The sequence below is a fragment of the Pogona vitticeps genome, chromosome ZW-PAR, assembly GCF_051106095.1.
Source record: "Pogona vitticeps strain Pit_001003342236 chromosome ZW-PAR, PviZW2.1, whole genome shotgun sequence".
Classification (NCBI taxonomy): domain Eukaryota; kingdom Metazoa; phylum Chordata; class Lepidosauria; order Squamata; family Agamidae; genus Pogona; species Pogona vitticeps.
Window position 1 is genome coordinate 3,685,001 of NC_135800.1, and position 15,028 is coordinate 3,700,028.

Sequence of the window (15,028 nt, forward strand, 5' to 3'; positions counted from 1 at the left end):
TTGCATGGTAACATGCTTTGCACGTTGCTGGAGGGGGGTGGGCGGGAAGAGAACAGGCGCAACCGGCTTTCGACCGCCAGTTTGGCTGGGTGGCTTTTGGCAGTGAAGAGACCGAGAGCAAATCCTGGAAGGGCAACAAGTGTAAATGGCACTGGAAATAGCATGGAGGCATCTAGCCGTCGGCAGGGGATCGTGACCCCTGTTGAATGTGTCCAAGGGGGCACATGGATAAACAGAAGTGTCCAGCCACCCTAGAAAATGGCAGAAGAACAGCGCCCGTGGCAAAATGAGAGTAACCCACGTAGTGGGATGGCAAGAAAAGCAAAAACACGGGTGGGAACTGAGGCCCATAGAAGTGACCATTTACTTTGGGCACATCTTGAAAAGACAGGATTCTCTGGGAAAGACAATAATGTTGGGCAAAGGGGAAGGTAGCAGGAACAGAGGAAGACCCGATACAAGATGGACCGACTCCCCAAAGGAAAGCCACAGGCTCGGGTTTACAAGCAGACAGGACATTTTGGAGATGGCTCATTCATAGGGTCGCTATAAGTCGGAGGCGACCGGGTGGCCCATAACAACACAACAACAACACGGAAGTGACCAAACATGAAATAGAGGTGTGCAGATCTGTGCTCTTGGGAGTACAATTTCCAGAATTCCCCAGATAGTGGGGAATTCAGGGAGCTGAGGTCCAAAAACACACATTTACACACCTCTAATATCTTAAGGGACGTGGGTGGCACTGTGGGTTAAACCACAGAAGCCTCCGGGCTGCAAGGTCAGAAGACCAGCCGTCGTAAGATCGAATCCACGTGACAGAGGGAGCTCCCATCGCTTGTCCCAGCTCCTGCCAACCTAGCCGTTCAGAAGCATGTAAAAATGCAAGTAGATAAATAGGGACCACCTCGGTGGGAAGGTCACGGCGTTCCGTGTCTTGTCACGCTGGCCATGTGACCACGGAAACTGTCTTTGGACAAACGCTGGCTCTATGGCTTTGAAACAGGGATGAGCACCGCACCCTAGAGTTGGACACGACTGGACAATTTGTCAAGGAGAACCTTTACCTTTACCACTTCTCTTAACACACACACACACACACACACACACACACACACACACGTTGTACATTCTCAAAAGAGACGAAGGCGTCTTCATTTCAGAAGTACATCGGCGTCCCTCTCAAATGCGGTGAACCTAATCTCTGGACTCAACTTGGGTCCCCCCCCCCCGCTTTCTATGACTCAGAGTAGACTCCCAACTCAGAACCCACCAACCCTTCCCTTTTTTTTTTTTCCTGGGGGAAAAAGCTTGTTTTTAATAGAGACACAAACTTGGGTTTCCAAATATTCAGACCAAAAGATTTGCCAACATCCCTTCCATCGAACCCAGGTAGTAGGGCTGGCGGTCAGAGATGGCGGAAGCTGCGATGATCACTATTTCCTACTCACTGCCACTTGACGGAAGACCACTGTTTATAGTTTACTGGAGGGGGCAAAGGGACTTGTTCGTGGCCCCAAATGTAAGTGGTCCTCTGTCTGTCTGTCTCCTCATGCACGTAACACAGACTGGCTGAAATCCAGCAGTTAAGTTGCAATGGGAATAGGCCCCTTCCATCAGCAGGATCTGGTGAGTCAATGCCTCTGATCCAATGGGCCTATTTGAATTTCCACCGAATGCTGGATTTTAGCCAGTGTGCATGCAGAACAGAACAAAACAGGAGGTATCGCTTGGATTTTATGTGATTAAAAATATATATCAAAAACTAAATGGTCTTTTCACGGCATTTCTATGCATCATGGAAAAACGATAATACTTTTGTAATATAAAAAAGGCTTTTTTATATATATTAGTGCATATGCCGCATTCCTGTACACCTAGTTAGGGTACAAATGCTTCATTATGTGAAATTAAAATTAAAGCTTGTAATTTTTGCATGCTGGGTTTTTAAATTTCTAATTAACATCTCAGACATATTTTTAAATCAGTTACACTATAGCGTGTTTCCTTTTTCTCGTTCCTTTGTCTGGTATGGATTTTTTTTCTTTTTTTAAAAAAGGAAAGCCATTTAAATATCCATGATTGTGGAAAAAAAACATTTGTTCATAATTATCCAGACGTATAACTGGAACGCAACTGGAACGCAAGAGCAGCATGCAAAAAATGTATTTAATGCCCATCTTCCCAAAATGCCGCTAAAAGCTATTAACCAGTACGTGTTAATTGCCACAGCATTCATATTAATTTTCACTTCAGGCCCGACATTGTGGAATATTTCCCCTGATACGTTTTAAACAAAGTTTAATTTAAGGAACTGCTTCTATCAACACTTATGAAAATTAACAGCCAAGCAATTAGGACTCATGAATTATCCCCCCCCAACAGCCTCCTTGTTAAAAACAGTAACAAAGAAATTGTTTTTTTTTTAAAACATGGACAGTGCATCCAAAAAAAAACTACCCCTCCATCACAATAACATTGTTAGAATCAACCCCAAAAAAAGGAGTTGAAATCGCTTGTTAAATCTCTGTGGGTTAATTTTACATTGACATTGATCCACTACGCTTATCGGTTGCTCTAAAGCAGCATGCAACCGGAAAGTAACAATACTACAATTAAGATATTACTTGTTTAAGTCTGTGATGTGGCCGCTGCTGACATCTGCGGATAATGGAAAACACAGACGTGATCAGCAGCTTCCAAAAAGGAAGGTAAGCCCTCGAGACTCTGTGCTAACTCTCAAGGTGAAGATGATTGTCTCAAGTCACTGTCTAGTCCGATAAAGGTGGGAAAAGAATTGAAGAGGTCATTCACTAAAGGTTCAATCGGGGGTAAAAACGTGCTGCTTATATACTGCCTGATAGGGTTTAAAGCACGCTCTGGGCCGTTGACCATTTAATCATGCAGGCTACATACTGCCCACTGCAAGACGGGTGCTCCGTTTACTGACCTCGGAAGGCTGGAAGGCTGAGCGAACCTCGAGCTGGCTATCCGGGATCGAATCCTGGCCGTGAGCAGAGTTTTGGATGCAGCGCTGCGGTTCAACCTCTGCGCCACGAGGCATGACGGTAGGGTATCTCCGGTTAAAAGGTTTTAGCTGGGGGAGTGGCAAAGCATCTCTACTAATTAGGGTCTGGAGCTGCTAGCGGTGAGAAGACACTGTGCTGAGATGAACAGACCAACGTTGTGACACAGCATAAGGTTTTATGCCCGATTTTCAAAATCTCGTGCCCTCTTGATGTTTCGGGGTTTAGCTCCCATCAGTCCCAGTCTACATGGACAACGATCACAAATACTGCGAGTTGTATTCAATGAACAGTGGCTCCCAACTTTGGCTCCCAGATGTTCTCAGACGAAACTAATAGCAATCTAAATACTCCAAAAGGCTATGGCAATCCCCCAACTAAAGACCGTTACTTTTTTTTTCTCCGAGAGCCGGTGTGGTGTCGTAGTTAGACAACAATTCAGCACTTGCACTCACTGGTTCCTGTGGGCCACTTGCAATGTAGAAGACTGTCCTACCCCACAAGGCTGTTGTGTGGATAAATTAATAATAAAAGTTTTGTGCAGTCAAATCAATTCTGACTTAAGCAACGGGGTGGAGAGGTTACGCCATGTTACGTTCCAACGCACAACTGTGTAACGGTTAGATTCCAAGAACACAACGGTTAGCAAGTCTGATCCTCCAGGTTGCATGGGACTACAACTCCCATCGTGTCTCCCCATCAGCTTTCTTGACTGGCAACCTTTCATATTTTAGGTGCCCGTGATCATTATCTGAAAGGATCCAAACCTCACTGGTAGATAAATAAGCATCCTTTTTTTAAAAAAATTATTGGTTAGGGTTGTTCTGTTGTTATATTTAAGGTAAAATGTAAGGACATAAATGATTGCAGCAAGTAAACATAAACAAAAATAAATCCACCCATTGTTAAAACTTGGAAATTATAGTGCTGGTATACCTCTCACTACTATCTTTGCTACAAAACAGGAAGTTAGAAGGTATTAATATATAACAACCATGTCCCATCAAATCAATCTTGACTTTTGGTGACCCTTTTCAAGGTTTTCTAGGCAGAGAATACTCAGAAGGGGTTTCCCATTCTCTTCCACTAGGGGCGCCCTGGGACTGTACAGCTTGCCCAAGGCTACCCAGGCTGGCTGTACTCCCAGGAGACACAGTGGGGAGTGGAACTGCCAACCTCTGGGTCTGCAGTCAGATCCTTAAACCGCTTAACTATTCAGCCAGCTATGGATTACCGTATACACAAAAGATAATAAATTAACATTTGCAGTAGAATGGTTTGGAATAAATGGCTTTGCTATTGCTGAAAAGTCTCAAGAGGCGACTAAATATATCAAAAATGGGCTTTACAAACAGAAAACTCCCAAGGAAAACCCTGGTTCCATGTACTGAAAGCTTGCACCCTTCCTGGATCACATGTGCTTCCATCCGGGGTAAGGCAGAGGGGAAACATCATCTACCGACATCTGGAGAGTCAATCTGACTCAGCTCTGTAGTAATGCAACTTGTGTAAAGGCCACAAATAGGTAGTGTTCATGGCTGTGTCATGTGAAAATATGTGCACCTCCATACCCACAGAAATCATCCTGCCCCAAATCAATGCTCTTTCAACTCAAATTCATTTAAGAACCGAGCTTGTTAACAATGTTCGAGAACACTGCTCACGACACAAGGGAGAAAAATCTCCTGGTGTTTCCCTCTATTGCAATTCCCCCATTGTGTCTAGCGAGCAAAAGGGGGGGGGGGAGGAAATTCAACTTTCTGGGATTCAATTTTAAGAGCAGGAAGAAAAGACAATCAAAGCTTTGGTTTCTAAATCTAGAAAGAGGATTTCAAGAGTCACCCCCTCCCGCCCGGCCTCTAGAGTAAATACATAATTAAGTAGGGGTTTTTTAAAAGCGTCCTTAATTAGGCCCCAAAGTCGCCCCCTTAACAGACTCTCCCCAATTAGACACCACTTTCCCAGGGGAGCTGACTGGCTCAGTTAATTATGCAAATAAGGCACATCAGAGTCCCAGGAAAAGAACTGCGAATATTTGCAGAAAAACACATCTCTCCGCATGGAAAAAAAGACAGGAAAAGGCAAAAGTCCTAGTTTTGAAAAGAAACCACTACAGAAGAAAGGAAAAGGCAGCTATCTTGTCTTTAAAATAAACAAAACAAAATTTAAAAAAACACCTACAGATCTGTGGCACATGGGCAACAGAGTCATTACAAATGTGAACTTTGCTGTGGGTGTGACACGAATACAATGTAGTACTGTCTCTCTCTCTCGATACAGATACGTAGAGAGACGTTGCCATGAGCATGATCAAAGGGGCTTGTTCAATAAATCACCAACTGAAATCACAATGTGAATTTTGTATTAATTGATTAAACTTTAGGTTTTCTGCAGATTGCCATACTCTTGAGTCGGTTACTGCGCCCTCTGGATTACGTTACTATGGGAATGAAATTGGGGTGGTGGGGGTGGCGGTGGTAGAGTCTGGCTCGTTTGTACGCTAGCCAGAGTTGTGTGAAACTACTAAACTGGGTGGTTGGCAAATCAATCAATCAATCAATCAAAACAAAAAAAATTGAAAAAGGGCAATGCTATGCAAGTGAAGTCAGAACAGAGTTTCGGCCACCAGTGGTAGCTGTGTTTATTCTCAGCAATACGTGGCTGAAAATTTTACACCCTTAAAAACCTTTAATGATCACTAAAATACAAAACATTGGTAGACGTATAAATGCCGTTCTTGGGAAAAGCGGCCGTATTGTTTCTACGATAGTGAGATCCAGGCCTCTTGACGATAGAGCGATTGGTGGGATCTTAAGACATGAAGAACTAAGAACTGCCTTTGAAAGCAAAAATATTATCGGATTATCACACTGGAGTCTGGGAAGACATAAGCAGGGGACACCCCATCATCTATTAGCTGTGGAGCCAGAGGTTGGGAGTTTGAATCCCTATGGGGCTTGCAGAGATAAACTGGTGCAGACGCAGTTCGTGAAAATGACGGAGACCTCAATGAAAAACCAAACCAAATTAAAACCAGCATTTCGGGTGCAGTTCTTACCAGAAGACAAATAAGGCAACAGCCTCTGAAAATTCCTCATCAAGGTTCCTCGTTGAGTCGAGACCCCCCAGATGAATAAGAACGTTTGCGAACAGGCCGATCCACCCAGAGGGTCAGCATTTTTCTCGTCTGAATTGCGCTAGATTAGAACTGCACATTTCATTTTCATCTACTTTCCCGTCTTTAGAGAAATGACAACCACAAGGGATAGCGCTGATCTCTCCCTTACCTTGCCGTCAAATTTTGAATATTCGTTGAACGGGTTGTTCAGCTGCAGGGGGCACTGCTCCAGCCGAACCGACAGGATGGAGGGCTTAGAGGTGTGCGTGGGTTTTATTCTGAAGTTCTTCTTCTCAAACAGCATGCTCAGCTCCTCCACTGCGGTTCAGAAAAGGAGAAGATACGTTACAGAAACTTTATTGTTCAGGAAACTAATGGGAAACAGATCAACAATAAAAGGTAATAGAAGCAACATCATCATCTGTGGTTTAATCAATTGTTTAAGTTTAATAGTAACATTTTAGGGGACATAAGAGCTATACATGAATTTTGAACTGTCCGGTGCCCCTAACTGCAGCTTTGTTGAACGGAGAAGCATAGCACAAAACCAGTGTACTTTCCAACTGCTTTTAATTCAATGGCAATTTAAAACAAACAAAATCCCAAACATTAACTGAATTGTGTTCTCGGAGGCTTTCACAGCTGGGATCCGATGATTGTTGTGGGTTTTTCGGGCTGTTTGGCCATGTTCTGGAGGTTTTTCTTCCTAACGTTTCGCTGGTCTCACAGATGCCAGCCACAGAGATTGGCGAAATGTTAGGAAGAAAAACCTCCAGAACACGGCCGAACAGCCCGAAAAACCCACAACAACCATCGGATCCTGTCCGTGAAAGCCTTCGAAACAGCCTGAAAAACCCACAACAACCATTAACTGAACCGTTGCTTGGAACACTAACGATTACAAAAACAAAGTGAAACAGGAGAAGGCTGAAAATACACTGAAAAAAAAAACAGCAATATAGTAAGGCACCATCCAAAGGAATTCAACCACATATCCAAAATGATTCGTTTAATCGGGTTTTCACATTAGAATATTTGGAGTTGTTTCTTTCTTTCTTTTTGCCTGAGGCAGTTTGTGATCATGTCAAGATGAAGTGTCAAGTCCTACTTTTGGAAGAAAGGTAGGATATAAAATAAAAACCCAACAGACCAACGGAAAGGGAGGCTTAAACGCCGTCGAAAAACCGCCAACCCCAGGGAGTGGTGTATCAAATTATTATGTATGCAACAAGAGCAGAGAGGAAGCAACGATACGAGAGGAGAAGAGGATTGTTTTAACTAATTAAACAAAAATTAAAACAAAAAAGAAACGAACCCACGGGCTTGCACGACACAGCTATCACCCAAAATGAGGATGGATGAATATAGCTCAGGACCTAACGAGTTGCCGTCCATTAGTACAGAGCAGCTCCTGAACCTAGGTGGGTTTCCGCACCGCATCTGCTCCGGGATCGGGCGGCCCCCAAACCAAATCAATCACCATTGGCAGATCCACATCCAGGCTCTGTCTTTGCTCTCCGACGCGGCGGGCTCAGATTGCCGCACGTCCCCAAGATTTACACGCTTCCTCTCCGGAGGACTGGCGCCGCGGCTGAGACAGATTGAGTGGGGACTTCCAAAGCGGATGGCGCTGTTGGGGCGGGCGGCATCCACGGAGGGGGGGGCACAGCTTGGCAAAGAGCTGCTTTTGCTTGCTCCACGGCCAAATTAAAAACTTGTTAAGCGGCGACCAAGTCGCCACTTGCGCCGGATTTGGGAACCCGGGGGCAGCTTTTGCCGGGAGGACTGAGACAGGGGGCGCGCGGGTGTGGGAAAAGAGGGAAGAGAATTTAAAAACAGATACCCCGCCAGAAGGCGCGGGATACAGATAAACTTTGACGAGAATCATTACATTTTCTCTCGGCAACGGCAGCAGCAATGCATTATGAATTCCACATATATCGCCGGCACTGTGCTGGCTATTATTACTTTTCTGGAAGACAAAACCCTTTGCTCACCCCTCAAAAATAGCTCATAGGTAAATATGATCCTGAGGCATGGCAAGGAGTTACAGTGGAGCCTCACTAGACGATGGTAATCCTTTCCACTGAAATCGCTGTTTAGCGAAATCATTATCTAGCGAAAAGCATTTCCCCATTGGCATGCATTGAAACCTGTTTAATGCGTTCCAATGGGGAAGAATAGTTGTCTAGTGAAGATTAGCCATAGGAAAGCCGCTTTGCGAACCGCCGATCAGCTGTTTAAATCGCTGTCTTGAGAAGCTTAGGTCCCGAAAACGCCTGTTTTGCGAGCGCGGAGGAAGCTGTCAAAATCGTCATCTCGCGAAAATCGGTTTGGGAAGCAGGGACCAAACATTGTCCAGCGAAATTCCCCCATAGGAATCACTGTTTTGCGAATCGCTATAGCAAATGCAAAAAGTCAATGTCTAGCGAAAAAGCTGTCATGCGGGGTAACTGTCTAGCGAGGCACCACTGTATTGTTCCTTGGGTCTTCCCGGAGAATGGAGAGGCCCCTGGCGTTCCGAGCTGGCGTTGCGTCAGCTTGAGAGCAAAAAACCCAAGTGTTTCAAATTTTAGTTTTTTCTTTCTTCGGGAAAAAATGCTGGAGAGGGATTCGGCTGGAGCGTCTGCTCTACTGGCACGGAAGTGGGGCCCTATCTCTGGAGTTGGTCAATGACAACGGCATCTGTTTCGGTGGAGTTATAATACCCTGACCAAGAACGGCCTGTTTTGGTTGATAACGACCATCAAGTCACTTCCAACATACAACAACCCTATTTGGCTTTTCCGGGTATGTGTCATGTTGCCCCAGGGGTGGTTTCCCCATTGCCCTCCCTGCCCCAAGTGAATTTCAACAAGGAAGGAGGGCGATGAACCCAGGTCTCCTGGATCGCAGTCCGACACCCTAAACCTCACACAATTTTGGCCCGAGTGATGATTTCATAGAAGCATGCATGAGATAAAACCATCCTCCGAACCCATTTCTAAAATTATTTCCATTTGGAAAAAATATAGGCTTTTGTTAAATATTTCCTCCTTCTCAAACATAAATAAAACCTCCCTCAGAAATGCACATAATCCCCTACATTTTCCTGCGATTGTGACAACAGTCACAAGCTTCTATTTTTCCCTGCTGATTTTTTTTTGAGTGAGGCCACTCTAAAAATTCCCATTCTCCAGATACGAGACAATGCGCGGCGCATACCTTAAATGTGAATCTAGGGCCCCCCCACCCCTTTCGGGAATTCGAAACCAAACATTGATCATAAGCCGGAGGCCACAGCTTGCCAGCCTTTAACAGTTACCGGCTGGTTTTTCTGACAAGCGCGCCGCACCTTGCCGTAGTTAAGCATGAAAGCAGAAGGCAGCTTATAAATAAATAATATAAAATCACTACACGGTTTTAAGAAGCAGCACATGTTTTGGGGATAATGCAAACCAAAAGCCAGCGATCAAAACGAGAACATCACTGCAAAAGAAGGGATCCTAAAAAATGGTAAGTTAATGCCGCCCCCAAAATATACAACATGGGGGCCTGCTGATTAAAAATTGACCCCCACTTGTTGAATGCTGCTAGCAAGAGAGGGCTCCAGGTTTTGTACCCATCTTGCAGGGCATCTGAGGGGGAGGGTCCTTGAGCACTACAGAGAACCGAATGCTGTAGGAAGTGCCCTTTTGGCCTGATCCAGCAAAAGAAACACAAACATCATCCGGTTCAATTGAATTGTCCAGTGGGGAGCAGACTATTCCCCTTTCAACCTGCCCTCTCTGGATTTGAAGATACATTTTAAGGTAGGTGCTCAGTTCAGACACAGGGCTTTAGATGCTCCCTTTCCCCTGGGGTGACTTCCACATATCATACACCGCAATGTTGGGCGGCTAGCTTGGGCGGATGAGATCTGAAGTCTAAAACACCGGAAGGGGAACAAACTTGAAATGGCCACCTTGGCAGGCTTGTTGGGTTGCTATGCCTTTGCTACGTGAACCGAGGATCCGTCCAGGTGACATCTAAAAATTGCATTACAGTGCCTTTTTTTCAGGGGGTGGTTGGAAGGGTCGTTGGGTAGCCTTTTAAGACCTGCTCCTCACCTTTGTGGAATTCCCCCATATTTTCCCAGGGGGGGGATATCAACAGAAAATGGCTGCTCCAGAGACCAAATGCCTACTTAGATGATTTGCTAATTGCTGCCCATCTTCTCCGACCTGAGAAACCTCAGCATCTGCTCTCTCACCCACCTCCGAGAAATTTTACAAATGGATCTCGCAAACCAATCAGTTCCAAGTGGAAACCCAATACAGTGGTGCCTCGCTAGACGCTTACCCCGCATGACGGTTTTTTCGCTGTACGATGTGTTTTTTGCGATTGCTATAGCGATCGCAAAATGATTTGTCTATGGGCTTTTTTTGCTATACAATGATTGGTCCCCTGCTTCGGGAACCGATTTTTCGCTACACGACGATTTAGAAACAGCTGATCGGCGGCTCTCAAAATGGCCACCCGCTGTTTACCGGACCTCATTTCGCAAGACAGGCACTGGAAAATGGCCACCCTATGGAGAATCTTCACTGGACAAGCAGTTATTTCCCCCACTGGAACGCATTGATCGGTTTTCAATGCATTCCAATGGGCTTTTTTATTTCGCTTGATGACAATTTCACTCTACAGCCATTTTGCTGGAACGGATTATCGTCCTCAAGCGAGGCACCACTGAAATCATTAATGATATATATATATAAAAGCATAACAATTCTTTTTTTTTTACCTGAACAGGATGTATTTCTCTCTTTCCACTGCACATTCTTACATTTTATCTGATTTTGCCTCTCTTTCCGTAGCCGTTCGAGTCTCTGAGCTTGGGAAAAAGCAGAAGAAATATTGCAACGATAAGTTTGTCAATGAAAGTTTGCTATAAACAAAAGACATAATTAACTACCTTTCTATGAATAAAGATGTTTTATGTTACACATGTAGGGTGGGGGGGAAAAGTCATAAAATTTTAAAGGTGGCACCCCTGAAAAGCAAATAGCAACAAAAACATGAAAATGTTCTTGATTTATAATTGAAATTAGAGGATATAAAACATTAATAGAGATCATAAAGATAGTATTAACATGGAAGAGAATAATAAAATGTGAAAACTTCTGTGATTAATATGACATTTCATTATATAAATCATTAATAACGGTCTTAAAGGAATTTTAATGCACAAATGAACTGAAGTGAATATTACATTACAGGAATAAAATTGCTGTTATGAATTACTCTCCCCGTTTCAAAAATTAAAGATAAATGAACTCAGACTAGACTATTAAAGTTTTAAATATAAAATCCTTTATCTAAAAAAAATCATGAAAATTATAAAATGTCAACGCTATATAAATTAGCATAGCTTTTTCTTCACTGTGCTGAAACAGTTTATAGGTAGTAAAAATAAATGATTTGTATCTTCACAACATTAGTCAAATCTTTAAAAATGAATCTCATTTTTCCTTTACGTATTTTTGACTACACATCCAAAAAGCAGGACACGCTCAAATAGGTGAAATATCAACGCGAGGGAAGCTAGTCTTGCTACTGCCTGAAATTCATTCTAGGTTCTAAATGTCAGATTTATTTCAGGAGGGAAAAATCCTGCCAATTTAATGTAACCTGGTTTTGAAAAAGGTGCCCCTCAGAAGGTACAGGCAACTAAAACAACAGCAGAAGAAATATGGCACAAAAAGGTAAAAGTTCCCCTTTGACATTTAGTCCAGTCATGTCCGACTCGAGGGCGCGGTGCTCATCCCCGTTTCCAAGCCATAGAGCCAGCGTTTTGTCCGAAGACTGTTTCCTTGGTCATGTGGCCAGCGCGACTAGACACGGAACGCTGTTACCTTCCCACCGAGGTGGTACCTATATATCTATTTGCATTTACATGCTTTCTAAAGGCTAGGTTGGAAGGAACTGGGACAAGCGATGGGAGCTCCCTTCGCCGCATGGATTTGATCTTACAACAGCGGGTCTTCTGACCTTGCAGTCCAGAGGCTTCTGCGGTTTAACCCACAGCGCCACCACATCCCCATGCGGCATAGAAAGGGTGTCAAAATATGAGCTTTGTACTGTTCTCGTTCTTTGCTTTAGTGAGATAAAGGAATTAGCGCCAACCCGCTATTATCCTAAACATGAATACTAGAAAATGAATCATTCCTTTTAAGAGAAACTATGCTGGAGCAAACCAGATTAAGATTTGGTTTGTGGCATCTTCTAAGGTCATTAATGACGCGATCGGTTAAGGAAGATATGGGGAGGAAAATGAATAGAAATTGACACAAGAGCTTTTCCCGGTTTCACTTATTCTCACCAAACTGTAGAGACACATGGGAGCATAATGCGGCTGTTTTTAGAACCCCAAACCAAATGTTCTGAGAAACGGTGATGGCCTCAAAGTTAACTAGCCAGTTTCCTGGTTTATTGAGAATCTGGTCCTCTCAAGTCGCAGCCCAACACTCTTAGCGCTGTAACACATTAGCCTGCGTGCACAATCTCATTTTCAAATTTCTCCTATAGGTAGGGAGGTGCATCATAGCGATCACAGATAAAAGCAGCCAATGACTCTCTCCTCCTGATTCACAAGCATCTTGTACTTCTTTCTCGATATCAAACTATGGGCGCCACTGGCGCACATCTGGAAGCAGGTTTGCTATCCTTAGCATCCAGTTCACTTCATAAGCACTAAGTCCAGAAAAGCATGTCGTTAAGGAAATTCAGAAGCAAGTCACCGGAGGTGAGCAGGACCCACTAGGAAGACACTCTCAAATATTCTGGAGCTTAATTTTAATTGTTGGTTCGACAGAGGTATTCAGAATTTATTGTTCGAGAAGATCTGCTTTCAAAGATGCAGCGTGAAAGCCAATAGTCTTTGAAGCGGCATCGTCAGCATCTTTCCAACCAGGGTATGGGATTAACGTGCTACAGGTAACACGGTGCGGGGAGAACAATGGTTTAATCATGTAGCTTGAGAAATAATGCAACGTTCTTGATAATAGTAGGAACACTTACGGGTTATATACAAACTGAACATTATTACCGCAACTCCCGTGCAAGGTGACGGAGCTGGTACCCTCCCAAACACAACTGGCACGCTGCCGTGTTGCAGGAGGCACCAATGCCCAGCCAAACCATTTTTAGTCTTTCTGCCTAATTACTGTAAACGACGAGGGGTATTTCTCTTCTCAGCTTTCAGAACAGCATTGGGCCCTAAAAGACTTATTCCTGTGTGTCTTAACTTGTCCTATGTTGCTCATTTCAGCCACGCAGATTCCTCCATTCCAGATGGCCATATGCTGTTCTCCCCACAACCCTGAAAATAAATTTTGATCTTTCTGCTCCTTAGAAGCAAAATAGAAACACATGTATGTATCCTCCAATCCCACCCTCGCCTTTGCGTCATTGATTCTGATCTTTACTGAAACCGTGGACATTTCAGGATGGTTGCCCCCCTTCTCCTAAAAGATAAGGAAACCGGGGGCGCATGAATAAGGCCCACCGGTAAGTAAATTAATCTTGACGTCAGGGAAAGGAGGAAAGGGTTCAAAGAGAAAAAATCGTGTTCCCTCCGCGCATGAACTGGAGAGAGTCAGGCACGAAGCCGGGAGGCTTTCCTGCAGCCGACCATTTGGAACGCATTATGTTGATTTTGCAAAAATAAATAAATAAAATAAAATAAATCGGTTGCACAGGGCATCAGTTTTCCTTGGGCTTCGACTTGACGCGCTAGAATTCAAGCTCTCTATTCCAAAGCAATCTTCACCCAAATTGATGTCATGAAACGTTTTGGACTACAACCTCCCCCCCCCCCCGGCCATCTTCCTTGATCAGTAACTCTCAGGAGTGATGTCCCCAAATATCTAGAGGTTATTAAGCCGGTGACCTCTTCTACGAGTGGTTGAGAACAGGTTCTCATGTTTTGATGGGGTTGATACCAATTGAGATTTGGGGTGTAGGCCAATGGCGAAACCCACTTCCTGCTCCTATATTAAAATGTAAAATCCCCCCCCATCCTGATGATGAAGAACGCTGCACAGGTTGGTCTGTTCTTACCAAACAATGAACCAAACAACATTATCTCCCCCCCTTGCACCGTTCCTAGCTGAAACCTTCAAGACCCCCTTCCCCGCGGTGCTCTTGCTCTTTACTCACCCGTGTTTGACCGCCTCCTAATACCAAAATCCCAGCTTGAGGTAATGTCGACGGACTGAGAGTACACGTAGCCCTGCGACTCGCCGCTGCCCGCCGGGGGCTCCGAGCTGCTGTCCCCGTTGGCCGAGGCGGGCTGGATCTTCTCCAGGTCCACGTCGTGGTCGATCAGGACCATTTCGCACATCCCGGTGTCATCGCTGGTCACGTGGGACTGTCGAATGTGAGCCAGGATGATGGTGGGGTTGTCCAAGAACGCCATCCCGTCCCCAAATTCGGCTGCTTCCCGCTACTATCTCCTCCTTCGATCCATGGCGGGCCACGGACTTGTCGACCTGACGAAACAGAGAAACACGACTCTGTAGAAAACATAAAAGCATTTAGGAAGAGAAGGTGCCTTAATACGACATCAGACTCTTAGGTCAATCGGCCGAGCCTCCTTGGCCACAAACGCCAGTGAAAAGCTACTGTTTTTAAGCACCCGTTTCCGCAGACTAGCAAAAAGTTAAGGAAAAAAAAAAAAGACGACATAGTCAACTACTTTATTTTGGTTCCCAATTTCCGTTGTTAACATACTGCTCTTCGTCCTAGGCCATTTACAATGCGAATAACAAAATCATCAATAACCGCAATTAATATTTTAAAACAGATGAGTGACAAGGAACAAACCTAAATGAGCACAGCACATAATGACAATAGCAATTAAAAC

The 15,028-nt window shown here is 44.4% G+C and overlaps 1 protein-coding gene across 3 annotated transcripts in view; it reads right to left on the reverse strand.

Annotated features, from left to right (window-relative positions):
- MAPKAP1 (MAPK associated protein 1) overlaps window positions 1-15,028 on the reverse strand; it is a 119,309-nt gene that overhangs the window by 93,245 nt on the left and 11,036 nt on the right. For all 3 annotated transcript variants that reach the window (XM_072985018.2, XM_072985017.2, XM_072985016.2), the window contains exons 3-5: window positions 14,323-14,654; window positions 10,907-10,996; window positions 6,314-6,462 (exon numbers count right to left, since the gene is read on the reverse strand). In XM_072985018.2, coding sequence (XP_072841119.1) covers window positions 6,314-6,462; window positions 10,907-10,996; window positions 14,323-14,581 — 498 coding nt within the window. In that variant the 5' untranslated portion in view covers window positions 14,582-14,654. The remainder of the gene's footprint in view (window positions 1-6,313; window positions 6,463-10,906; window positions 10,997-14,322; window positions 14,655-15,028) is intronic.